The sequence below is a fragment of the Narcine bancroftii genome, chromosome 6 (genome assembly GCF_036971445.1).
Source record: "Narcine bancroftii isolate sNarBan1 chromosome 6, sNarBan1.hap1, whole genome shotgun sequence".
NCBI lineage: Eukaryota > Metazoa > Chordata > Chondrichthyes > Torpediniformes > Narcinidae > Narcine > Narcine bancroftii.
The window spans coordinates 62,706,916-62,734,508 of record NC_091474.1 but is presented as its reverse complement, the minus strand read 5'-3'; the positions used below and the strand labels follow the sequence as shown (position 1 = coordinate 62,734,508).

At 39.6% G+C, this 27,593-nt stretch overlaps 1 protein-coding gene across 6 annotated transcripts in view; it reads left to right on the top strand.

Annotated features, from left to right (window-relative positions):
• gnpat (glyceronephosphate O-acyltransferase) overlaps positions 1-18,425 on the top strand; it is a 58,372-nt gene extending 39,947 nt beyond the window's left edge. For 4 of the 6 annotated variants that reach the window (XM_069885082.1, XM_069885088.1, XM_069885086.1 and 1 more), the window contains 6 exons: positions 2,606-2,685; positions 3,885-4,025; positions 14,777-14,879; positions 15,359-15,452; positions 15,558-15,619; positions 16,900-18,425. In XM_069885082.1, the coding sequence (XP_069741183.1) occupies positions 2,606-2,685; positions 3,885-4,025; positions 14,777-14,879; positions 15,359-15,452; positions 15,558-15,619; positions 16,900-16,943 (524 nt within the window). In that variant the 3' untranslated portion in view covers positions 16,944-18,425. The other 2 variants (XM_069885083.1, XM_069885084.1) reach the window with 2 other exon arrangements.
• The last annotated feature ends 9,168 nt before the right edge of the window (positions 18,426-27,593 follow it).

The following is a 27,593-nucleotide window of genomic DNA, read 5'->3' as shown; positions in this document are numbered from 1 at the left end:
TGAAGTGACAAATATTAATATATGAAAACAAGTAATTATTTACAGATTTGACCACTTTTTAGACATTTGTTTCCGGGGCTTCAGATCTGTGAAAACTCCAGCATCCCTGAAGTTGCTCCCTGTAAAGCATTAAAAGGCAGTTAAAAGCACTACTTTTCCAATGAGAGATTAAATTTATTTTAACAAACCAGCTTTGCTGAATTTCTTTTCCTGATCTATTTAAAGTGTTGCTGTTGGCATTATCCTAGAAATGTAGGACATATTCTGGTACCTCTTCACAGCGGTTGAAGTTAAAACACAATGCTGGAAAAACTAAGCAAGTCAAACAGTATACTTCATGCAGCAAAGATGTCCGTTTGAAACGTACCAGGGGTGAGATTAATGGGATATAAATTTGGTGGCACAGACTCGTGGACTGAAATGGCTTTACTGTGATGTATGTCTAAATTTTTTTAAATTAGACTTAAATAAAGATATATAACCAATGTTTTGGGCTTGAGTTTTTCATCAGGGTATGGAAAAATGTCTGATGATGACTCCTAAGATATATGCTGTATGAAATGTACCTGGATGAGACATGAATAACGTGATGATATAAGGTGATGTGGTGCAGTTCACCTTTGTTTTATAAAACCTGCAAAGAAATGTTTTCTGGATTTTCTAGATTTTTATATTGTCATAAAACAGAACTTGCAACGTCTGCAGGAACAGTCCCCTGATCAATCCATAGAACACTACAGCACAGAAACAGACTCCTTCAGCCTTCTGGTCTGTACTGAACCATTTTTTTCTGGCTAGCCCCACTGACCTGCACCCAGTCCATTCCTCTCCCATCCATGTACTTGTTCAAATTCTTTTTGTATGTTAAAATTGAGCCCACATTCACCACTTCAGCTGGCAGTTTGCTCCACGCTCCCACCACTCTCTGTGTGAAGAAGTCCCCCCACCCCCCCCATGTTCTCCCTAAACATTTCTCCTTTCACCCCTAACCCACATCCTCTGGTTTGTATCTCACTATCTATATTTATTCTGTCTCTCCCCTCATCATTTTAAATACCTCATATTTATACATTCCAGGGACTAACCTTCGTAACTCAGTTCCTGAAGTCCGGGCAACATTCTAGTAAATTTTATTTGCATTCTTTCTATCTTATTGATATCTTTTCTGTAGTTAGGTGACCAAAACTTCACACATTACTCCAAATTTGGCCTCACCAATGTTTTATACATCTTTAACGTAACATCCCAACTCCTATACTCAGTACTTTGATTTATGAAGGCCAATATGCCAAAAGCTCTCTTTGCAACCCTATCCACTTTCAGGGAATTATGTATTTGTATTCCCAAGTCCCTCTGTACTACTGCACACCTCCGTGCCCTACCATTCACCGTGTATGTCCTTTCTTGGTTTGTCCTTCCAAAATGCAACACCTCACACTTGTCTGCATTAAATTCCATCTGGCATTTTTCCAGCTGGTCCAGATCCCTCTGCAAGCTTTGAAAACCACCTTCACTGTCCACAACACCTCCAATCTTAGTGTCATCTGCAAATGTGAGCTGCCCTCCAATCCTCTAGCATCACACCAATGGCTAAGGACATTTTAAATATATCTGCCAGGGCCCCTGAAATTTTTACACTAGCCTCCCTCAAGGTCCAAGGGAATATCTCATCAGGCCCTGGGGATTTATGCACCTTTATTTGCTTTAAGACAGGAAGCACTTCCTCCTCTTTAATCTATATAGATTTCATGACCTCACTGCTTGTTTTCCTAACTTCCCACAACTCTGTGCCTGTTTTCTGAGTGAATACTGATGGAAAAAGAAACATTTAAAATCTTCCTCATTTCTTTGGCTCGATACAAAGCCGATCACTCTGATTTTCAAGGGGACCGGTTTTATTCCTTACTATCCTTTTGCTCTTAATATACCTGTAGAAACCTGGCAACTCAAGCTCCAGGTCTAACACCCCCTCTCTCTTCTCCCTCCCCCCCCCCCCCCCATACAATCAGGAAGCCTTCAGTGTCTGAGGTCCTTCTGGATCCCTACTTACCCATGGCACCCTCTGGAATCCCAGTTCCGAAAGCTCGTTCCCATAAGCCCGACTCCAGCAACCCGCAGGCAGTATGGAACCTTTGACTGCAGACTGTGTGAGTCCTTCAGTTGCTGAGCCCCTCGCTGGTCCACCACCAGGGTTGTAGAGTTATCTCCTATGATTCTCCTTCTCAACGGGGGCTGTTTCATCCCATTTCTGATGCCCTGCGCTGTCCACTACTCCCCTGGAGTCTGCAACCCCTCGAGGCGACTGCCAATATAGATGCCGCTGTCTTGGGCAATCACTCCATAATTGCAGGAATTGAAATACAATTCCATCGGCTCCTTTAAGGTGCTGTTTAAAGCTTGTATGGAGCCATCGTTGTTTGGACCCTGCAGTGGAGCTCTGTGCCTCCACTTCCCATCAACAGCAGTGCAGCCGTTATAGCACCTCTGGCAGCACCACCATGTTTTTCTATCTCTGCATACTAGTAAGGATATAAAACACAGCTAGCTTTGGATTCTCCCATCAGAAATGAAGGTGCTCCAAATTCTCTTTTCTAATTTCTTTCAGAGGATATATTTGGCTACTTTAGCTACCTGCGTGAAGTGCTCTCTGATGAGTTTGTTTTCTTGCCAGGGAATCTTGTAAAGGTAAGGTAAAAATACAACACAGAGTAAATTTTGACCAAGAATTGACGATTTAATTTCTTGATTATGCATAAAACACAAGGGGAAAGGCTAGAATAGGCCATTTCTTCTTTCATAATCTGTGGTAGGAAGTAATTCAGTTATGTTGTTATCAAGAAGCCAGTGAATTAAAATCTATTATTAAATTAAAATCTTCTAATAACTATTAGCATCGAACAGTTAATATTCAAGATTCCTTTATTGTCATGTATTAATACACAAAATCTGTCAACTCCTGTCAGCCGTAAAGGCTCACAATAAGGTGCCACTAGCATTGCCTGGTGCCCCCAGCAATAAGAGAAAGTAAAGACAGTCCCTTCATGGATTCACATCCAGTGTTTCTGCAGCCTCATAGTCTCCTGTAAGCTCCCAGATTTGAACCTCTGTTACATTCAGGAATCTTTGTGCACCCAAGGCCTTTACGGGAGTGCTTCTTCCCTTGAGCACCCTTTCAAATCCTGGTCCATATACCTGGTTCTCACAAGCTAATCTCCATTGGCATGCAGTCTGGTTTGAGTATTTCAGTTGCCTTCAGCCTATATGTGTCATCTGGTTGCTGAGCCCTTGGCTTGTCTGCTCTCATAGTCCTCTTCCCTGTAGGGTTATCTCCCAGGCTTCTTCACAAGGGGTTGGTGGGGGAGGGGGGTGTTCTCCAGCTCTGGTGCCCTGCTCCAATCTGCTAATTCCCCAGAGTCCGCAACTCCCGTGTTCCGCTGCCATGCACGGGGGCAGCTATCTTGGGCATGGATTTCTATGGTTTCGAGATGTTAAATAAAATGCTGTGAATCTACACCAGTGATAGTGCCGGCATTACCATGGCTGCCACAGAGCTGCCAGGTTAGTATATTTATATTGTTTGTAATAACAATACCATTCTAAAGAAGCCAGAAAACTGTAGGGGGACTAAACAATTTTGCAACATCCTGGTTCCAATAATGCTACATGTAAAGATTTTTTTTTAAATTATGTTACATTGTGATCCTGAAGGAGTAACTGAAGTACAAAATTTGTTGGTCACTCAATTAATCATGACTTGTGCCTGTGATGACCGCCACACCTCTTTGATTGTGATCTAGATCATGAATTGCAGCTTAGTTCAGCATAAGCTACTTTTTCAGGTGTAAACTCTCTTGCTTTTCTCTCTCTCTCTCCTCTGACTGCAGGATTTTGATGAAGGGTTGTACTTGCTGATGAAGAGTGGTGCCATTCAGGGATCACAAGTGGACCTCTACATCTCGGACAAGGGGAATGCCACCATTTCCTTTTTATCAGTGATGTTTGCACCTTTTCTGGAAGGTTATCAGGTATGTGGTTCAAACAAGCTATTGTTTTCTCAGTCTAAAATGGTTAACTTTTACTGAGCATTTTTGGCTTGATGCAGCAAATACCTTCGTTTTTGTACAGTTCACATATCAATTGCGTAGCATCTATCCAAGTCAATGTATTCATATTTGTCAATGGTGCAATATTTGTAAGTAACCTGCTCTTCAGATATATCTTTTATCTCATTTATGGTGTTCTATTATAAATGAAGCATTTAGAACTAAGGAAGAAAGATAGGCAGAATTTATTCATTAGAAGGAGTGAGTGACCCAAGAAAGCCCATTGAAGTATTTGGTATAAATGAACAACATTTATTTCTACCGTGGTTAGATAGATCCAAGATCTTTTTCCCTGCTCAATATTTATTATGTATACATATCTAAAGCATTGAATCACATTGTGCATATTAAAACTTGTTTACACATGATCAGGATGACAGCAACTTGGAAAACATTCCTGATTTATAGATTAGCACCATCCCACTTTTTTTTTTAAAACAAGTTGGATTGTTTCACAATAAAATATAACATTCCTTAAGTCTAACCAGTTTTGTATCCATTTTAGTAGTAATACTGATGAATTTCTATATCTCCATGTGACTTTTGACAAACGATTACATTGGAAGATTGGAAATAGGAGCAGGAAGAGGCCATCTGGCCCATTGAACCTGCTGCACCATTCAGTAAGGTGAAGGCTGATCAGCTGTGGATTTGGGTCCACCTAGATGCTTTTTCCCTGTAACCCTCCTTCTATGCAAAAATCTTATCTAACTGTGTCTCAACTATAATGAGGCAGCCTCAACTGCTTTCTTGGGCAGAGAATTCACAGATTCATTACTCTCTGGAAAGAATGGTTCCCCCTCATCTCTGTCTTAAATCTACTCTTCTGAATCTTGAGGCTATGTCCCCTGGTTCTAATCTTGCTTACAAGTGGAATTAATTTTCCTGCCTTTATCTTACCTATTCTTTAATTTTGTATGTGTCCATAAGATCCCTTCTCATTCTTCTGAATTCAAGAAAATATATATCTATATCTATCTCTATATATTAACCTGAGATCACAATGAAAATGCTCTAAAGCTTTATCCGCATTGTGTTGGATAGATTACACTTGAATTTAACACCTGATTTGAGCTTTAGGCATTGGTTGTGTATTTTATTCATGTTCGATGCAAGTGCAGAATTTTCCATGCTTTTACAAACTTATTGTCTCTATTGATTGGTTCATTACAAATATCAATAAGGAAATATGCACAGGATGTTTTAATTTAGTTACCTAACATCATTGTTTTCTATTTTATGTCAGTGAAACTCTGAGAAAAATCTAACATTTCATATGTCTATCTTTTGGAATGATTTCTCCTTAGCTTGAATATACAGTACTAAAAATAGACAGGCTTCAGCAATTATTTGAACTTTGTGCACACTGTAGCAGCCTGTGCCTCAGCCAACACAGGAAATGGCTGTCGAACAAGGTGACCAGCAAAGAATCATGCAGGCTGATACACTCGTTTCAATAGGCTGCTGCGGTGAAACTGGGCCATCACCACCGGTGGATTGCAGGGGGCCAATTCAGGGCCCGGGCATCCGAGGTAACCAATCAGTAATTGGCCTGCTCAAGTCACGCCCCGGTGGTGATGTGGCCGAGCTGACTATAAAAGGCAGAGCTGGTGGGGCTCACGTGATGGAGTAGTGGCTGGTTAGGGAAAACCAGCCCTCCACAGAGAAAGTTGGAAAGCAAGGTAGAAAAACAAGGCAGAGAAGAAAAACAAAAACAGGATAAAAAGTATAAGAACCTGAGGATGGCTCCAAAGAAGGAAAAGACTACAATGGCAAGGAAAGAAGAGATAAAGAAATTGCTGAAGAATAAAGAGGAAGGTCTTACTGGTGTCTAGGAGCAGGGAGCTCTCCCCAAGAGGATGGCCTGAGCAGCAAAGCTGATGAGCAGGCAGCTGGATGATGATTGGACCGTTGGCTTGCGGAGCCTGAAAAGGAAATGCCAGTGCGCAAGCGCGGTACACATTTTAAAGAGGACACCAATAAAGACAGACACCGACAGCAAGACGCTGACTTGGTAATGGGAGAGGCTGTGGAAAAGGCACCGATAGAAGCAGGATCAACATGGAGCCAAGAAATGGAGCAAGAGAAAGAAGATCAAGTGAAAGGTAAAGACATACAAGAATAAATACAAGGTAAAAGACAGAAGCTGATGGTAGATAAGGAATATTTTGATAGTCAAATAAAGATTCTAATAGAAACAATAATGGCTGAGTCCAGAACTATTTTTAAAAAAAAATGCAAGAGACAGATGTAAAAATACAAAGAATGGAGAATGCTATGGCAGACATGAGAAAATGAAGTGAAGTGGAAGACAGAGTGATAGGCTTGGAAATGGAAGTGAATGAGTTAAGAGAAAAATTGGATGATAGCGTTAAAGAAATTAAGAAGTCGTGATTTATTGGCCCAAAAAATGGACATTTTAGAGACTTTCAGCAAACGTAATAATATAAAAGTAGTGGGCCTGAAAGAAGGTGAAGAAGGGATGGATATAAAAGGATTTATAAAAAGATGGATCCCACAGATCTTGGGAGTAGAAGAACTCCAAGAAGAAATAGAAATTGAAAGAGCCCACAGGCCATTGGCGCCAAAGCCACAGCCACAGAAGAAACCGTGATCCAAACTAATAAAACTACTACGATACATGAGAGAAAATATTGGAACTGGCAATGAAAAGAATGAAAGAAAACAAGCAACCATTGGAGTACAATGGGGAAAAAATATTTTTTATCCAGATACTAGCTTCGAACTTTTAAAGAAGCGAAAGGAGTTTAATTTATCAAAAGCTGGACTATGGAAAAATGATTATAACTTTGGTATACAGCATCCAGCAGTGTTAAAGATATTCATTCCTGGTGGGCAAAATAGACGGTTTTCAGATCCAGAAGAAGCTCGTCATTTTGCAGACCAATTACCAAACAAGAACAAGAAGAGGAATAAAGAAAATACTAAAAGGACTGTTTAGATAATGTATTTAAATAGTTGGAATATTAATACTTTGAGTACATACGTTTAAGGAAAAAAAGAGGTTTAAAAATAAAGGCTTTGTTATATTTTTAAGAATAATATATAGTGATTTCTCTGGGAAAGGGGTGGGGGGGGGGGAAAGATCTGCCCACTGCGAAATTTGTTGACATTTGCAGTATATATCGCAACCCACGTAGAAAAGGGAGTTTTGGTTGTCTTGCGAGGTGGCAAGGACAACTCAGTAAAGGGGGATTTAATATTGTTTTGTTTAATATTATTCTTTGGTTTTCTTATGGTTTTTGTTATTTTCCTACTAGTTGTATTGTCGTGTATAAAGAACAATCTAAAGAGTGATTTTAGAAGAAGGGAGATGGAGGGATTGAAGAGGTGGGATAGAGGTGAAAATGGATGGGTAAGATGAGTACATTGAACTATATGATTATTAATATTAATGGAATTCACAATCAAATTAAGAGAAAAAAGTTATTAACATTACTTAAAAAGGAGAAAATAGACATAACATTTATACAAGAAACACATTTAACTGAATTAGAACACCGCAAACTGAAGAGAAACTGGGTAGGTCACGTGGTGGCATCATCGTACAATTCAAAAGCCAGGGGAGTTGCTATATTAGTTAATAAGAATCTGCCAATTAAGATAAAGAAAGTAATAACAGACCCAACGGGTGGATACGTAATGATGATTGCCAGATTTATTCAGAATTTTGGAACATTTTGCACCTAACGAAGATGACCAGGAATTTATGCAGGACATTTTTTTTAAAGATAGCATACACACAGGGACACATTTTACTCAGGGGAGACTTTAATTTTAATCAATAGTAAGACTGGGAAAACAACTATAAAAAATAAAGCTGCTAAATTTACATTGAACACAATGCATGATATGAAGATAATTGATATATGGAGAAAACCGCATCCAAAAGAAAGAGATTAGTCATATTATTTAAACAGACATAAAACCTGTTCTAGGATTGAAATGTTCTTGTTGTCAGCACAGGTTCATGGGAGAGTTCGAAAGACAGAATATAAGCCAAGACCTTTATCAGACCACTCACCCTTGTTATTGACAATTGCTTTAGAGGATATTCCGCTGAAAACATACAGATGGAGGCTAAACCCCATAATGTTAGAGGCAAGACTTTCAGGAATACATAGAACAACAAATCAAAATATATTTAGAGACAAATACAAATTCAGTAACAGACAAATTTATATTATTGGATCCAATGAAGGCCTTTATTAGGGAACAAATAATTAGTGACACAACCAAGATTTTTAAAAAATATGGTCGGGAAATAGAACAGTTGGAAAAAGAGATAGTAACTATAGAAAAATATTTAATGAGAAGGAAAGATATAGAGAAAAAGAGAGAATTGGCAGAAAAAAAATATTAAACACTGCAAATATACAAAGTGGATAAAAACATTATGAAAACAAAGCAAAGATATTATGAATTAGGAGAAAAAACCCACAAAATATTGGCTTGGCAACTAAAAACAGAACAAGCAACAAGAACTATCATAGCAACAAGGAAGGAGGATAAACAGATCTCATAAACCCATTACATATTAATGGAAATTTTTAAAAAATTTAGAAGCAATTGTATCAAACCAAAAATCCAGAGAAGAATGACAAAATAGATGAATTTTTATCAAACATTAAATTACCCCAATTGCAATTGGAAGATGAAAATAAATTACTAAAATCCCTGACAATTACAGAAATACAGGATTCACTAATGACATTATCAAATAATAAAGCACCAGACGAAGATAGATTCCCTACAGAGTTTTATAAGGTATTCAATAATCTATTAATTCTGTCCCTCTTGGAGGTAATGAAACAGGTGGAAGAGACCAAGCATTTGCCTGACTCATGTAAAACGGCAATAGGCCCGCTGTCACCGACTTCATATAGACCAATATCTCTACTAAATACAGATTATAAATTAAAAGCAAAATTACTAGCGAATAGATTGACAGACTGTGTACTGAAATTAGTGATGCTAGATCAGACAGGATTTGTTAAAAATAGAAGAGTGGCAGATAATGTCTGTAAATTTATTAATTTAACCAATATGGCACAAATAAATAAAACACCAACTGTAGCTGTAGCTCTTGATGCAGAGAAAGCTTTTAATGGAATTACATGTTTAAAGTACTACAGAAATTCAAATTACAGAAAAAATTTATTAATTGGATTAGAGCACTGTATAATGGCCCTTTGGCAAAAGTGGTAACAAATGGATATGTTTCAGACCAGATTAAATTGAGTAGGTCAACAAGGCAAGGGTGCCCATTATCACCATCCCTGTTTGGTTTGGCTATAGAATTATTGGCAGACTGATAAGAAGGGAACCTACGTTAAAGGGAATAAAAGTAAAAGAGGAAGAATTTAAAATGAGCTTATTTGTGGATGATATTATAATATATTTAATGGACCCAGATAAATCAATAAAAAGGTTATATACAAAATTGAATGAATATGGGGCGATATCAGGATACAAGGTTAATATTGATAAAAGTGAAGTGATGCCAATGAACAAAGTTGATTATACAAAATGTCAAAAGGAATCCCCTTTTAAATGGCAATCACAGGCCATATGCTACCTAGGTATCTGGCTAGATAAAAATTTAAATCATTTATATGAATTAAATTACCAACTATTAATAAAATAAAATACAGGAAGACTTAGAGAAATGGAAAGATTTAATAGGGAGAGTAAAACTGCACCAAGATGAATGTATTTCCACGGCTACAATATTTGTTACAAATGCTATCGATTCCTTGACAGGGGCATTTTTTATGAAATTAAACAAATTAATAAAGTGTTTATGGAAGGGTAAAAAATCAAGAGTGACTTTTGAAAAATTAACATGTATGTATAAGCAAGGAGGATTGCAGCTACCAAATTTAAAAAACTATTACAGGGCAGCACAGTTAAGATATTTATCAAATTTTTATCAGACAGGAGAAAAACCAGATTGGTTCAAGATAGAATTATATAGATTAGGAGAAAAGATCCCAGAACATTTACTCTATAAATGGGATAAGAAACTGGTCCAACATAATAATCTACCAATACTACATCATATACTAAAAACATGGAAGAGAATACATCTGGAGTGAAAGATGATAAATGATCAAACACCAAAAATGTTACCAACGCAAAACCCATTAATTCCTTTTACGATACACAATTTATTTTTTAAGAAATGGGCAAGAAAAGAAATTAAAAGAATAAAAGATTGATTTTTGGGAAATAATTTATTGACATTTGAACAGTTAAAAAATAAATACGGAATATCGCATGGTACAATATTTTCATACTATCAGTTGGAAACTTGTCGAAGATGACCTGAGAGTAGCTGCTATGAAAACTTAATTACAGACACTGTGACAGTAAAAAAAATGATCACAAACATGTACAGCAAATTGCAATACCAGGAAAATATATAAACCCAAACAGGATGGGAAAAAGATTTAAATATATGAATAAAGAATGGAAGAAATTATGTACAGCATCCATGATTAATACAATAAATACTCGGTTTAATATGATACAATACAATTGGTTCCATAGACTATGTGTTACACCTCAAAAGTTAAAAGAATGGAATCCAACAATATCGGACAGATGCTTCTGTTTTAACAAGAAATTGGAACAACAATACACACAATTTGGACATGTACAAAAGTGAAAATGTTTTGGGAGGATTTAAACTTGATATTAAATAGAATTACAAAAAAATAGGATACCAAATGACCAAAAAATCTTCCTGTTACACAACATAAAAGACAAAGAATTAGGTCTAAAATTAGACCGGGCTCAAAAACAATTTATTATGATTGCAGTTGCAACAGCCAAAAAGTACGCAATGATAAACAGAAGCAACCTTAAAAAAACAATGGTTCATAGAAACGAACAAGTGTTTCCATTAGAAAAAAATTACCTACAATCTAAAAGACAAATATGCTTTATTTGAACAAATTATTAGAAATCGCCAATTTCACACCTCCATCTCTTGACGCAACGTTACAATTATGAAAATAAATATGTAATTTTGGATGACACAATTTCTATCTTTTCTTCTCATTTGTGTTCTTCTATTGTTTATTTTTTCTTCTTTCTGTCTTTCATTTCTTGCTTTAAGTTATAGGGAGTGGGGAGAGGGGCAAAAATGAAAATGTCACTGTTATTTTAATGCTGAATATTTGTATATATTGTTACTAACGGTTCATGGTGAAGTATTAAATAAAAAATTATTTAAAAAATACACTCTACTGGTGTGTGCGTCTTTCTTCTCCTGCAGATTCAAGCTATAGCCTTAGGGCTATAACTGAGAGCTATAACCTAGCTTAGCCATGGCGACCTCACTAAATTGGTGACATTGACTGGTCCAAACGGCGGTTTGGACCTGAAGATGGAAGGGCAACCTGCAATCAATGCATTGAAGCTTCCCGGCTTCTGGACATCACAGCCATGGGTGTGGTTCCAGCAAGCTGAGGTCCAGTTTGCCATTCAACAGATCTCCGCTGATGACATGCACTATTACTATGTGGTCAGCACCCTTGATCCAGGACACCGCAGTCTGCATCATCAACTTCTTCCAGCAGCTCCTGGAACAGGGAAGGTATGTGGCCATCAAAGAGCTGTTAACCTGCATATCGACATGAGCGACATGCTCGCTCTCAACAATGGCCACACCTCCTACCCACTGTTCCAGCAGATCTTCTGGGAAGGCTGCCCGAGGACATCCGGCTGCTCGTCACGGAGGACGACTTCGATGACCCCAGGAAATTGGTTTCCTGAGTAGGCCTGCTATGGGCGGTGAAGAGGGACGCTTGTGCTTCGCTCAAGCAAGTGACAGCACCGCGTCAACAGCGCCCGGCCAACCACCTGAACGCCACGCCCCACTCGTGAACAGTACTACCAATGGGGTTCCGAGGTCTGTCGATGCCACTCCCCTTGCATGTTCCAGGGAATCGCCAGGCTGGCCATCATTAATGGCTGCGATGATCAGCCAACTGCATAGCTTGCTACACATTCAAGACTCCCTGTGGGGCTGATGTTTCTTGGGGGACACAATACAGCATCATTCCCCTGACCAGCCTGGAGGCCCGCTATGGCAAAATGAGCCGGGAGCTCAGAGCGACAAATGGCTCCAACATCCAAACATTTACACCCACACCATTCCCCTACACTTCGGGGACAGACAATTCACTTGGAGGTTTACGGTGGCAGCCGTGCAACAACCATTACTGGGTGCATATTTTCTGCGGGCCAACTCACTCCTCGTGGATATCAAGGTTTGCTGACTGGTGCACGCCCGGACATTTCAGTCATTCGCTCAACAGCATTGAACTCACCAGGCCACACATGCACTCAGTGAATACTGCTGACAGTGAATTTACTTGGGTCCTAGCAGAATTCCCACCATCGCCACGCCTCACTTCCATTTGGCAGAACCCAAACATGGGGTGAGGAGCCAAATCGTTACAGAGGGCCCTCCCCTCCACGCCAGTGCGCTGTGTCTTCTCCCCAATAAACTCAACCTAACCAGGGATGAGTTCAAAAAGATGGAGGAACTCAGCATTGTGCGGTGCTCTGATAGTCCTTGTGACTCCCCCTCCACACGATCCCCAAGGCAGCAGATGGTTGGAAGCCATGCGGAGACTACCGCTGCCTCAACAAGATCACCATACCAGACAGATATCCCATGATCCATGTCCAGGACTTTACCGCTAACCTGCAAGGAGTACGAATATTCTCAAAGGTGGACCTCATCAGGGGCTATCACTAGATCCCGGTACACCCCAAAGACATCCCAGAAACTGCCATCATAACCCCCTTTTGATTGTTTTAATTTCTCCCCATCCCCTTTGGGTTAAAAAACACAGCTCAGACTTTCCAGAGGCTGATGGATGCAGTGGGCCGGGATCTGCATTTTGCCTTCATTTACCTCGACGACGTTTTAATCGCCAGCCACGCCCCACCAAGCACGACGCCCAATTAAAACAATTATTCTCCAGGCTGAGCGATTTTGGCTTAACCATTAACCTGGCCAAATGCCAGTTTGGCCAAGAGACTATTGATTTCCTGGGCCATCGTATCGACCAATATGGAGCCAGACTGTTACCCACTAAGGTGGAAGCTATTCACTCTTTCCCCATGCCATCAACAGTGAAGGGACAAGAGATTCCAGGTGTCAGATCCGTGGTCAGCCAGGCAACAATGGCACCTGTCCTACATTTCAGAATTTACAATGGACATCAAACACATAACTAGAAAATCCAACATGGTGGTCGACGCCCTATCCTGTCCGGCTATCTTGGCGGTGCACGACCCTACCCCTGGCATCGACTACGCGGCTCTGGCTGACACGCAGCAAGCAGACCCTGACATTTCAGCGTACCGGACAGCGCTCACTGGCTTACAACTAGAGGGCATCCAGATCGACCCCGACAATTGCATGCTATTCTGCAATACCTTGACAGGTAAACCTCGCTCTATCATTCTGGCTGCATGGAAAACGCAGGTTTTCAACTGGGTCCACAACTTGGCTTACCCTGCCATCAGGACTACAGTCAAACTGGTGGTGAACAGGTATATCTGGCACGGCCTCCACAAAGAGGTCACCCTGTGGGCCAAGACTTATACTCAATGCCAGTCATCCAAAATCCAGACTCACATCAAAGCTCCACTACAGACATTCGAGCCAGCACATTGTCACTTCAGCCACGTGCACGTTGATGTTGTGGGGCCTCTACCCATATTCAGAGGCACGCATTACCTTCTCACAATGGTCACCCGGATGATCAGATGGCCATAGGTGGTGCGACTATCAGAGGCTTCCACAGAAGCATGAGTATGGGCTTCATTCAACACTTGGGTAGCCTGTTTTGGGTTCCCCAAACACCTTACATTGGACCGGGGGGGGGGGGGGGGTTTGTGGGGGAAAATCACTTCTAGTCTGTGGATCACTTTGGCCCCCTAGGGACCCAACTCCACCATACTACTATAAATTAATTTGGGGGTGTAATTGATGCTGGCAAGTCTGAAATGATTTGCCTGAAGTTCTGTGTTGATAATGTTTTATCTTGTGTTGTTTCAAACACACGTTATTTTCCCTACCACATATCTTGTCTATTTTCCTTCCAACCATTTAAAAACCATTTCTAAATGAATGTTTTTAATGTCTTAATTAATCTATTGTGCTCTAAATGGTACATTTTGAAAACCTTAAGATACAGAAAAAATTCCAAAATTGAAAGTTTATTATGTTTAGCTTCGTAGCTCAAGAGAGGAGTGAATGTTTGGAATTCTCTGACCAGGGAAGTGGTTGAGGCTGCTTCATTAAACATATTTAAAATTCGGTTAGATAAATTTTTACATGATAGAGGAATTAGGGGATACGGGGAGAAGGCAGGTAGGTGGAGTTAGGTCATAAATTAGATCAGCCATGATCTTATTGAATGGCGGAGCAGGCTCGATGGGCCATTTTTGGCCTACTCCTGTTCCTACTTCCTATGTTCCTATGTACTAATTTTAGATTTTTTTTTCTTCTTCTGCAAAAATCTTAACCTTGTGGTTTTCTCTACAAAGGTACATAATTAAGTATAAGTTCTGATTTCAAATAAGTATATGGAGATCTCTCAGTAATATAAATTTTGAATTTGTAGGTTATTTGCAAATACCTGTTACAGCAGGAACTTACCGATGACTTTACTGAGAAGAGGTTTATTGATGTATTCCGAAACTATGCAGCGGAACTCATTCTAAGAGGTACTTCACCTGGTAAAATATGTATCTATTTCCACTGATTTGTGGTTGATGTGTCCCTGGTATGTTAAGTTTTGGAAGCTGTGATTTTCCATGGACGAAGATAGCAGTAATTGAAGTCCTGATTTTCTAGTGCTTGTTTGGAACTGGACTTTATGATGTTGAGTGTGGCATCACTGGAGTGCTTACATCTTGTTCCCAGTCCTAAATGTATTGGTGATAAAAGGCATTATTCACATGAGCATGGCTACTGTAACTGACATAATTGGCTAACAGAGGTGCCTTGAAGTGCACTAACCATCAAGCGTCCTCCTCTCACCCTGACTAATGTAGAGCATAGGCATTGGAGTTCCATTATTGATCAGAAGTGGGTGTGAACCCGTGATCTATTACAGAATAGTCTTGTTCAGCATCATGTCACTGCAGCACTTTTATTTATTTTTCCCCTTCAGAGTCTGACTCATTTTCTCTTCTGAGTGCAGGTGCCATAAAATATAATGAAGTCCTTTCAGTGGATATGCAAAAAAATGCACTGGCATCCTTAGTCCGGCTTGGTGCCGTGGAGAAACTGAAGATGTATGTATCAATAAAACCTATCTGAACAGTTCCTTTCAAAAGTAGCATTGTTGCATTTGTATCTGCTTTGAGGATTTGATCATGGTATTGACTTTTGCTTTTCAGAGCTGATGGGATCATCTGTAAGGTGAATAAACAGACTCTTGGTAGAGTAGTAGACATGATGGGTAAGTCATTAACATTAACATCCATCTGTGTCATAATTATGTTAACACTTGCAACTTATTGCCTGCCACATAGATTTGTTTCCACCATATAGAGCGTGGACTCCATAGAATGCTACAGCACAGAAAACAGGCCATTCTGCCCTTCTAGTCTGTGTCAACCATTATTTTGCTAGTCCCATTGACCTGCTCCCATTCCCCTCCAGATCTGTCCCATCCATGTATTTATCCAATTTATTCTTAAAACTCAAGATCGAGCCCACATTCACCACATCATATGGCAACCCATTCCACACTCCCACCACTCTTTCAATGAAGAACTTTCCCCCAACGTTCCCCTAAACCTTTCCCCTTTCAGCTTACAACAATGATCTCTTGCATTTATCTCCCCTAAACTAAGTGGAAAAAGCCTACTCTCATTCACTCTGTCTTTTCCCCTCATAATTTCCTAACCTTTCACTTGATCATCACCTCACACTTGCTGACATTAAACTCCATCTGCCATTTTTTGGCCCATTCTCTCAGTTGGTCCAGATCCCTCTGCAAGCTTTGAAAATCTTTCTTGCTGTCCAGAACACCACCTATCTTTGTGTCATCAGCAAACACCGATCCAATTTACCGGATTATCGTCCAGATCATTGATATACACAACAAAGATCCCAACGCAGATCCCTGAGGCACACCACTAATCACAGGCCTCCAGTCTGAGAAGCCATCATCCATTACCACTCTGTCTTCTCCCATGCAGCCAATTAAGAGTCCAGTTTGCACAATCTATACTGTGAATTACAACTCTGTAGTTATGTATTGTGTGCACCAAGCCTCTGTATGTAATAGAAATGTGTTAAACATGAATATTAGCAAATGACCGTGTAGATTGTTTTGACTTTTAAGCAAGACTAGATTAGGGGATCTGATAAGTTTTATTTTGAAACATAACATTACAAATATCTGCTTTTTTTATATAGATTGTAAGGAGCGAAATTTCAAGTTGGCAGAATCCCTTGTCTTGCAAAGTTCATAGCGACATGGTATAACCCATGCTAACAGTTTTAATAAGCAAAATGTTGGGATTAATTTCCTGACCTTTCACTTGATCTCTGCACAAGCTATCTACCATTAGCTAATAGCAGGAAGAGGTCCTGAAGGAAATTTGTCCCCTCCTGATCTATGAATATTTTGGAGTATATTTTCAAGTAGAAATGTTGGCTAGCATGGTTATGATGGGCTGAATAGTCATCTTTGGTGTCTGCTTTACCAGTTAATTGTCGGTTCTTTTGCAGTGCCCAGGATGCCAGTGAAAAATGCTGCTGTGGCCAGACTCTGAGTGTAGCACATCACTGCATGGTGGCTCCCAGATTAGATGAAACTTGTCATTTTCATTGAAAGTGGGATCCAAACCCATCTGGAAAATAATTTTTCCAGAAATGAATGTAGTGAGCAGACTGCTTCCTCCAGATTCCAAGGTACCAGAAACCAATCTGCACAGAACAGGAGTGGGGAATCCCTCTACCAGTCAGTTCATGCTTCAGATCGCTTTCACCTGTGGGGTGTTTGTTTTAAAATGTTTTGTGTAAGTGCAGAGTTCATTTCATATTAATATATCCATAGAGCAAAAATGTCTTCTTGGCAATAACATTCAGTTAAAAGTGCATCTGGGTCTAAATGGGGAAGTTTACGGTTCAGTTTTTAAATAGAGTAATGCTGTTTGTCTTACATTCCTGTGAACACTTGTTTAATCTGGGGATTCAGTGGGTGTCTTTGAATTCTTATCTGAAATAAGAATATTATTGTCGTCACCACTTCCTAAAAATAGCCAATGTGGATTAAGACTCGTTTTCAGTTCATGTAGAGCTTTAAGTGGCAAGGCTAGTAGAATGTTTAACAACAGATAATGGAGCTTCATGACAGTTATAGTCTTCTTAAAAGGCCCGCTCAAGTGGATGTTTGAATAAATTCCCAAAACCAGCTTTTTGTGAGTACAGAAACATCTACTCTAAAAATGCTTAATCTCATCCAGGGCACAGCAGTTAATGGGAATTGCAGTGGTAGGAGAAGCAGCAAAAATAGCAGGAGCTCTTCTCACTGAACCTAGAAGTTAATGAACTGACCAAAACAGTTCACATGTTTATGCTGTGTGCTTCCCGTGATCGTCGGAATATCAGGAAAAGAAATAACTGCACGTGCCTAGATTTTGTAGCTGGTTTCCCCCATATTGTACTCAAGGGGAAACAGCTCAGTGCTTATGAATTATCTTCAACATGATGATTATGGCATGTTTCATTGCTCTATTTGGATTCAGGAAATTACTCCAGAAATGGAACCATGAGGACACTCCAAAATGAGAAATCATATAATTAGTCTGATAATTGATCACTCCAAAAACCAGGCCCTGGATGTTAACAGTCAGCCACACACCTGAAATAATCACACTGTCCGTTGAATCACTCCAGAAATGTCCTACAAGGTCACCGCAGAAATGTAAATTATACGCTCGTTCTGCCAATTTGATCACTCCTGGAATGGGTCCATATTTGGTCACCCCTGCAGCAGAGATTTGAGATTTGTGTCATTCCTGAATTGGGCATTGTGGTTAATCTGACATTTGGGTCACTCCTAAAATAGGGGCATGTGTCATTGTAGACAAAGATGGAGATGAAGTGGCACATGGTTCAATAAATAAGGGTGATGGTCACTCGGGTACATTAGTTTAGCAGTCAGCATTCAGATGACTTTTTAAAACCTGGCTGGATATTTGCAATGTCTCTTAATAATAGTGCGAATCCAATTAAAAGACTGATTTAATTTATATTGTACTTAGTTTTTCTTTACTGAGGCCGTGTGGTCTGTGTGAGATTATTTTGCATTCTAATTGCAAGTTAATTTAAATTCATGTGGCAAGAATAAACCTTTTACTGGTAAGTATTGATGAGTCCAAGATCATATTTACCACAGGTATACCTCAAATTAATGTTGGGAAATTGCACAAGTAGACCATTCTATTTCCTGCCACAGATGAATCGGGAAAGAAATGTGCTCATTGCTATTGACAAAAATAAGGGTACAAGAACATTTTTTTGGGTTGAGCATCTTTAGATACAAATTCCTTTAGATTTGAAGCACGGTTTAGACGACTGAGAACTTAGAAATATGAGTAATGGATCAATGTTAGCACAAAGCTATTAGTGCCAGCAGCCAGGGTTTGAATCCAGCACTGTCTAAGCTTCTACCTTCTCCCCATGACTTGCATGTGTTTTTTTCCCACCTTTTTTTTAAAAACAGGGTTTGGGGTTGATTGGTATATTTTGGCAGCACAGGCCTGTGGGTCTTTTACCATTGCTATATCTCTAAAATTAAAAATAAATTGAGCCCTTTCAGATCAGTTAATGTGGATTAAATGCAAAGACTGCCAACTTTACCCATGGCAACCCGTTGTCCAAACTCTTTCCCAAACTGTGGCACCTTGTTGGTTATGAAATAAATGTTTAAACACATTTCTCTGTACCTTTTTAATTAACGTTAAAATTATTTTGGCAAATGCCAGTGCCATAATGTTATAGTATATTTTTTTTAAAATAGAACACTACCTCACAGAAAACAGGCCATTTGGCCCTTCTAGTCTATGCCAAAACATTTATACTGCTAGTCCCATTGACATGCATCCAGACCTCTCCCATCCATATATTTATCCTATTTATTCTTAAAACTTAAGAGTGAGCCCATTTACATCAGATGCCAGCTCGTTCCACACTCCCACTCCTAATGTTCCCCCTAAACCTTCTCCCTTTCACCCTAAAGCCATGTCCTCTTGTATTTATCTCATCTAATCTAAGTGGAAAGAGCCCACTCACATTTACTCTTTCAATACCCCATAATTTTGTAAACCTCTTATCAAATCTCACCTCATTAATAGAACAATACAGCATAGTACAGGCCCTTCGGCCCTCGATGTTGTGCCAACCTATATATTCCTTACTTAAAAAAGTACTAAACCCTCCCTATCCCATAACCCTCTATTTTTCTTTCAACCGTGTGTCTAAGAGTCTCTTAAATGTCCCCAATGTTTCATCCTCCACTGGCAAGGTATTCCAGGCTCCCCAACTTTCAGTTTAAAAAAACTTACCCTGATGTCTCCCCTAAACTTCCTTCCCATAACTTTGTACATATGTCCTCTGGTGTTTGGGAAACAGGTGCTAGCTGTCCACCTTATCTATGCCTCTCAATCTTATAGACCTCTATTAAGTCTCCTCTCATCCTTCTATGCTCCAAAGAGAAAAGTCCCAGCTCTACTAACCTTATAAGACTTTTTTTCCAATCCAGGCATCCTAGTAAATCTCCATAGCTTCCACATTTTTCCTATAATGAGGTGACCAGAACCAAACACAATACTCCAGGTGGTCTCAGAGATCTGTAGAGTTGTAACATGACCTCTACTCCTGAATTCAATCCTATTTTTGAAGCCCAGCACCCCATAGGCCTTCTTAACTATCCTATCAACCTGTGCGGCAACCTTGAGGGATGTATGGATTTGGACCCAAAGGTCCCTCTGTTCAATCACACTCTTAAGTACTCAGCCTTCTGGTTAGTCCTTCCAAAATGCATCACCTCACACTATCCAGATTGAACTCCATCTGCTACTTTTCTGCCCAACTCTGCAGGCTGTACATATCCTTTTGTAACTTTTGACAACCTTCAGCTCCATCCACAACACCTCCAACGTTCGTGTCATCCACAAACTTACTGACCCATCCATCCCCCTCTTCATCCAGGTCATTTATAAAAATCACAAAGAGCAGGGGTCCCGGAACAGATCCTTGCGGCACTCCACTCATCACTGATCACTTTTTTTTTTAAATTTTTTTTTTCACAGCATAAATCACATTAGCCATGATATACACTTTTTCTTTTTCACACATATACAGTGACTTTTTCTCCCCCCCCCCCCGCCTCCTCCCAAGCCACCCCACCACCCCCCCCCTCTCATCCATTTTAGGTATACAATATAGGTTGCATTAAACCCGTCAGACAATGTTGTCATTCAACAAAATTACACCAGAAATTCTACTGAGTCCATTCTTTTCTTTCCTTCTCCTTCCATCAACTTAGGTAATGTTTGTCCCCGGTAGGTTTTCGCTATTGTATTTAATGTAAGGCTCCCATATTTGTTCGAATATTTCAATATTATTTCTTAAACTATATGTTATTTTTTCTAATGGAATACATTTATTCATTTCTATATACCATTGTTGTATTTTCAAATTATCTTCCAATTTCCAGGTTGACATAATACATTTTTTTGCTACGGCTAGGGCTATCTTAACAAATTTTTTTGTGCATCCTCCAAATCAATTCCAAATTCTTTGTTTTTTATGTTACTTAGGAGCTGACATTTTATCATAACATATCTCCCTGCTGGATCTATTATTTCCTCTTCTATTTTAAATGGCACATTTTTACTAATTAATATAGCCACTCCTCTTGCTTTTGAATTATACGATGCTGCTGTTACATGTCCTACCCAATCTCTCTTTAATTTCTTGTGCTCCAATTCAGTTAAGTGTGTTTCTTGGATAAATGCTATATCAATTTTTTCCTTTTTCAGTAAATTTAGTAGTTTCTTCCTTTTAATTTGGTTATGTATTCCATTAATATTTAAAGTCATATAGTTCAGTGTAGCCATTTTATACTTTGTTTATCTTCTCTTTCCGTTTTTCCATCATTACCTTTCCTCCTTTTCCATTTCTGTTTTCTTATTTTCAATTCTTTATAAGACAACATTCCTACAACATCTAACATTTTCCTTATTCTCCTATTTCTATCTTATTTATCCCCAATCTCCCCTTCACCTCCTGAGTTGTCCTTTATCCCTTGTCGGACAACCACATCTCCCCTCTCCATTTGGATTTGCGAATCCACTCGCAAGCGTCAACTGATTTTGCAGTGACCGCTATTCCCCCCCACCCAGCCCCCCCGAAAAGATTTCGCTTTTCATATGTAACAAAGGTCACTCTTTTAATTCCCTCCTTATTCTCTCTATTCCATTACCTTCCCTTATTAATTCTTGTCTATACTATCTATATTTTCCTCTAAGTACAGATACATTCACGTATGCACATTGTATCTATTCACTCTTATACCTCTTTACCCACATACATATCAATCGTGATCATTTTTACTCTCATTACCCGTCTTCATCCCTCAGTCTATTTTTGTAATTGTTCTGCAAATTTTCGTGCTTCTTCTGGATCCGAGAATAGTCTGTTTTGTTGTCCTGGAATAAATATTTTCAATACCGCTGGATGCTTTAGTATAAATTTATACACTTTCTTCCATAAAATCGCCTTTGCTGTATTGAACTCCTTTCTCTTCTTTAGGAATTCAAAACTTATATCTGGATAAATGAAAATTTTTTGCCCTTTATACTCCAGTGGTTTGTTGCCCTCTCTTACTTTTTCCATTGTCTTCTCCAGTACCTTTTCTCTTGTAGTATATCTTAGGAATTTTACTAAAATAGATCTTGGTTTTTGTTGTGGTTGTGGTTTAGAGGCCAATGCTCTATGTGCCCTTTCTATTTCCATTTCTTGCTGTAGTTCTGGACATCCTAGGGTCTTAGGGATCCACTCTTTTATAAACTCCCTCATATTCTTGCCTTCTTCATCTTCCTTAAGGCCCACTATCTTTATGTTATTTCTTCTGTTATAATTTTCCATTATATCTATTTTTTGAGCTCACAGTTCTTGTGTCTCTATCGCTTTTTTATTAGATTCCTCCATTTTTGTAGTTCTATTTCTACCGACCTGAGGAAGCGGGCTTCTCTCTCCACAGCGGGCCTCTTCGGACAGGTAAGGCCTTTTCCTTCTTCCTCCGTTGTCTTCTCTTCCTCTCTTCTTACCGTTGATTTTAATTTTTCTTTTTTTGTCGCCATCTTCTTTCCACCTTTATACTCACGTTTCTTTAACTTTTATTTCTGTGCCTTTGTGTTTTCCCTTGTTTTTCCCGACTTTTCTGGAGAGGGCTGGAGTTCACCATCCGGCCACTACTCCATCACGTGACTCCTCCACTCATCACTGATCTCCAGGCAAAATACTTTCCGTCCACTACTACTACTACCCTATTTTCTTCCTACAAGCCAATTTTTTATCCACACAGCAGGATTTCACTGATCCTGTGCCTCATGACTTTCTGGATGAGTCTCTCGTGGGGGACCTTGTTAAATGCCTTGCTAAAATCCATGTAGACCACATATACCACCTTCATCAATTTCTTTTGTTACCTCCTCAAAAAGCAATTAGATTAGTGAGGCGCGACCTTCCCTTTGTAAAGCCCTGCTGACTATCCTGAGCAGAGTGTTCTTCTCCAAATCCTCATAGGTCCTCTCCTTAAGAATCCTCTCCCTTAGTTTGCACACCCACTGACTTAATGATAGACTTATCATTCCCAGGATTCTCTTTTTAAACAAAGGGACTACATACACTTTATGCTCCAAGGAATAAAATCTTAACCTGTTTAATCTTCCTCTGTAACGCAACTCCTGAAGACCCAGCAACATCTAAGTAAATCTTCTATGCACTCTTAATTTTTCTGATATCCTTCCTACAGTTAGGTGACCAGAACTGCACACAATAGCCTAATTTTGGCCTCGCCAATGCCTTACACAACCTCACCTTATCATCCCAACTCCTGTACTCAATTTTTTTGATTTATGAAAAACTTTCTTCACAACCTGAGACACTACTGTTAGGGAATTTTGTATCTGAATTCCCAGATCTCTTTGTTCCTCCACACTCCTCAGTGCCCAACCATTTACTATGCTTGTCCAACCTTGTTTTGTCCTTCCAAAATACATCTCACAAATTGTCTGCAAATCTGAAAACTGTAAGCAAAAAGACTAATTCTTTTGAGAATTTTGAGCATGTTTGGTACAGAAGAGTCTTGTTTGAACAATTGAGATAAAGGAATAATTTGATAAAGTTAGTTAATCAAAACAAGATTGTTTGGATAGATTCACAGAATAATCCAGAAGGTCATTCAGTTCTGAGTCATTGCCAGCTGTTACGAAAAGCACTCCAGTCAGTCCCTTTATCTAGCACTTTTTTCATAGCCTTGCCTCTTTTTCTGCAATATTTAGCCAATGTTCCTGCCGTTTTAAATAAATCAATTTCCACCATTTTTTCCAGATAGCATATTACAAATCCCAAAACATTCATTTGTATTTAAAAAGTTACATCTCATTTGTTAATCATCTTGAATCCATGTTTAAAACAAAAATGGGACACTGAAAGTCCTGTACTCAGGTCAGCCAAAGGCTATAATGAGGGAAAAACAGCATCATTTGCTCTATTTCCCCATAGATGCTGCCTGACCTAAATATCCATCACATTGTTTCATATTCATGGCTCTAGTTTTTTCCCACCATTCGAAACATATCGGGGGGGGGGGGGTTTGTGATGTAATTGGGTGGCATGGGCCAAAAGGGTCTGTAACCACAGACATGCTGTGTGTCTAAAATTTTAAAATCATCAATACAAGCTATTTGGCCCAAACACTATTTTTAGTCTTCATTTGAAAAACAGGGACTGGATGTTAGGGTTGATCGGAACTAGAAATTTTCTGGCATCCACTCTTTTTATGTTCATTTATTTGTCATCCAGTTGTTCCAATTCAGAAAGACGAGACAGATGCAGAACTTATTAAAATCAATAATAAATAGTAGAGTAATGGAGAGTTATTTTACCAGTCATTCAGCAGTCTTACTGCCTGTGGGAAGACGTTAGTCCTCAGCCTGGCTCCGATACTTCTGTATTTTTTTCCATGACGGGAGTAGCTGGAATATGCTGTGTGTCCTTCCTGATTTCTGAGAGCCTTCTTTTAAACAGCATTCCTGTTAAATCCCATTGATTTTTTTTGGGGGGGGGCAGGGAAAAGGAAAGGAAAACCCCAGTGATCCTCTTCTGCTTTTATGGTCCTGTGGATTGACCTCTGATCTGATGCTCTACACCAACCAAACCATGTTGTGATACAGCTGGGCAAGATGCTCATTTCCTGTAGAAAGGCTGGTAGATTTGCCTGGTCTTCTAAGGAAGTGCAGCCTTCACGACAAGTGAGATGTTTTGTGTCCAGGATAGGTCACTCCTTAAGTGGACTCGGAGAAACTTGATGTTCTTCACTCTCTCCACTACCGAGCTATTAACTGAAGTCCACAATAATTTCCTCTGTCTTGCCCACATTGAGACATGGGTTGTTATTCTCACACCATTCCACAAGATTTTCTGCCTCTTCTCAGTATTTTGATTCATTGTTGCTGATGAGACCTACCCCTGTTGTGTCATCTGCACACTTGACTCATTGGAGTTGGATCTGGTGTTGCAGTTGTATGAACAGGAGCAGACTGAGCACACAGCTCTGAGGTGTGCCAGTACTGAGTGTGTTGGTGCTTGATATTTCACTTCCATTAGGAAGGCCAGAATCCAGTTGCAGAGAGGGGTGTTAAGTCCCAGCAAGGACAGCTTCTACATCAGCCTCTGGGGCATGATAGTCTTTAACGCCAAGCTGGTCAATGAACAGCAGCCTGGCATATGAGGCGTCGTTCTTCAGGTGGGTTAGGACAGAATGGAGGGACAAGGCCATGGTACCGTCAGTGAAACTGTTCCCACTTTAGGCAGATTGAAATGGGTCCAATGTCTTTGGAAGGTGCGTTTCATATGTTCCAGAATATTCAGTCACAAGAGTTCAGAAGAGTTCAAACAAAAAGCAGGAAAGGCTTAATTATAAAACACATTGACATTGTCTATGTTTTAACTATCAATTCCTGTATTAAATTAAACTACACTTTAAAAAAAACTAGTTCCTGCTATTTGTTCTAAATCTCTTTGGTGTGCTCCTGTGTCAAATTTTTACTTTTAAATGGGGTTTTCCTTTCCTTTTCCCTGCCCCCCCCAAAAAAAATCAATGGGATTTAACAGGAATGCTGTTTAAAAGAAGGCTCTCAGAAATCAGGAAGGACACGTACCACCTCACACACAGTATATTCCAGCTACTCCCGTCATGGAAAACATTGATGCTCAAGTGGATCTAGGGAGTCCTTGGAAAAGCTACTGAAAGCAAATACATGGCTACCGGTAAACAACAAAAAAAATTTGTTTTGGGCCCCAAGTCCAAAGCATCAGTTGCCTTTTTTTCCTCTGGATGCCTGCTTGATCTGCTGAGTTTTACCACCACTTTTGTTCCCTGCACGTGTGTGCAATTAGGAATGAAAAAATGTTGGTATTTGTTATGAGGATTTAAGTTCAGAAGATTTATTGTAATTATATCAGCTGTGATCACACCAAGGCCCTGAGTATTTGGCCCTTTGCCATGAAAAGGACACACTTGACGTAATGAAGATTCTGCTGAGCGAATGCTGGGATGGTAGGTTTACTGGACGGAGAGAGATGTAGACTGAGCCTTGACATTAAAGAAAATTAATTAAAACTGAAAATTCTGAGGGTTTGATTGAAGAGTCTACGACCAAGGAAGTTTATAGTGTGGGAGAAACTTCTGAGGGTGGTTAATCTTTCAATCTCTATCCCAGAGAGCTGTGTAAGCAGTCATTTAATTTATTTTAAAAATCAGATCACTGGTAACGAGAATAGTTATGCAGAAAAATGTACTGAAGATCGATCAATCAATTATGAAAATTAACCCAAAGCCACAACTATAATATACTATATGTCAGCATGTCAGATGAACCCCAAAATTTCTACTTAAAATGTAGGTTGAGAGCTATATTCCCTGTACAAGGCTACTCCAAGTCTGGCACTTATTTTAACCAATGGAGTGATGCTATCACAATATTTTAAAAGCAAATTACCCAGTAAAGGTTGAAATTTTATTAGCTTATTTTAAAATAAGTTTAAAGCCTGCAGAGCTGATGACAGTTGGACTGGGTGAATGAACCTCGCAGGGAAACAAGACTTCACTATATTTGGCATACAAGACATTTTTAAGATTCAAAAACCATCTTTATATGCCAACATGTACAGTAGTTCTGCATTAACTATTATAGAAACACGGCTCAATAGCCAGATTGGCTTACTGACATTCTGTGGATCTTAGCTGATGAAGTACGGTTCCACGATGAACAACAACTGGAGAGTGAAGCAAAGGCCAACAATGTACTCTGGCAGGAGCACTTCTGTATACATCACCAAATGTGGCTTTACCTGGGACAGCACCAAGTTACAGTTCAAATGTGGCAATCCATTGATGGTTATGAATGTAACCAGCACAAGGTTTTTGTAAACATTGGCTGATATTTAGAATGCACTGATACAATCAGAGTTGAAGAGACATATAACCCGTCTTGCCTAGTCAACTGCCTGGCTATGGGCTTGTGTGGTCAAATGGAATGAGTAAAAAGGTTGGCAGTGGTGTGACAAAACAGCCTGGTTGATTGATTGACATACAACATACACATTCCTTGCAACACTAGTACACAGTGGCTGCAGAATGCAGTGTCTGTACCCCAGTTACTCATCCAGATGACTATTGGCTTCTCCCAGGGATCTCAACCACCCTGAGGGCAGCAAGCTTTGACATTCCCCTCCCGGTTGTAAGGCATCTTGGAGATGCATCGCTGGGTCTATATCCTGAAATTCCCTTCCCAACAATACAGGGGGAGTACCTTCACCAGAAACATGTGAGCTTTGGCATTAACCTCCCAATTCCCAAAAAATGAATAAAATCCAAACATCTGGCTCAAACGCATTGAGCAGTTGAACAGCACAGAACGTAGCAAGGCACTTTATAGGAACATGAGCAAACAACAGCTGATGCCAAGTCAAAAATCAGACGCTGGATCAGAAATAGATTTTAATGAGCACGTGAAAGAAAAGGCCAAGGCAGAGAAGGGAATTCTGGAACCAAAGGCCTTGGCAGCAGAGAATAGATCACTGCTAAGTGTGAAATAAAGCAAATTTGTGGCTGGTTTGAGGAAATG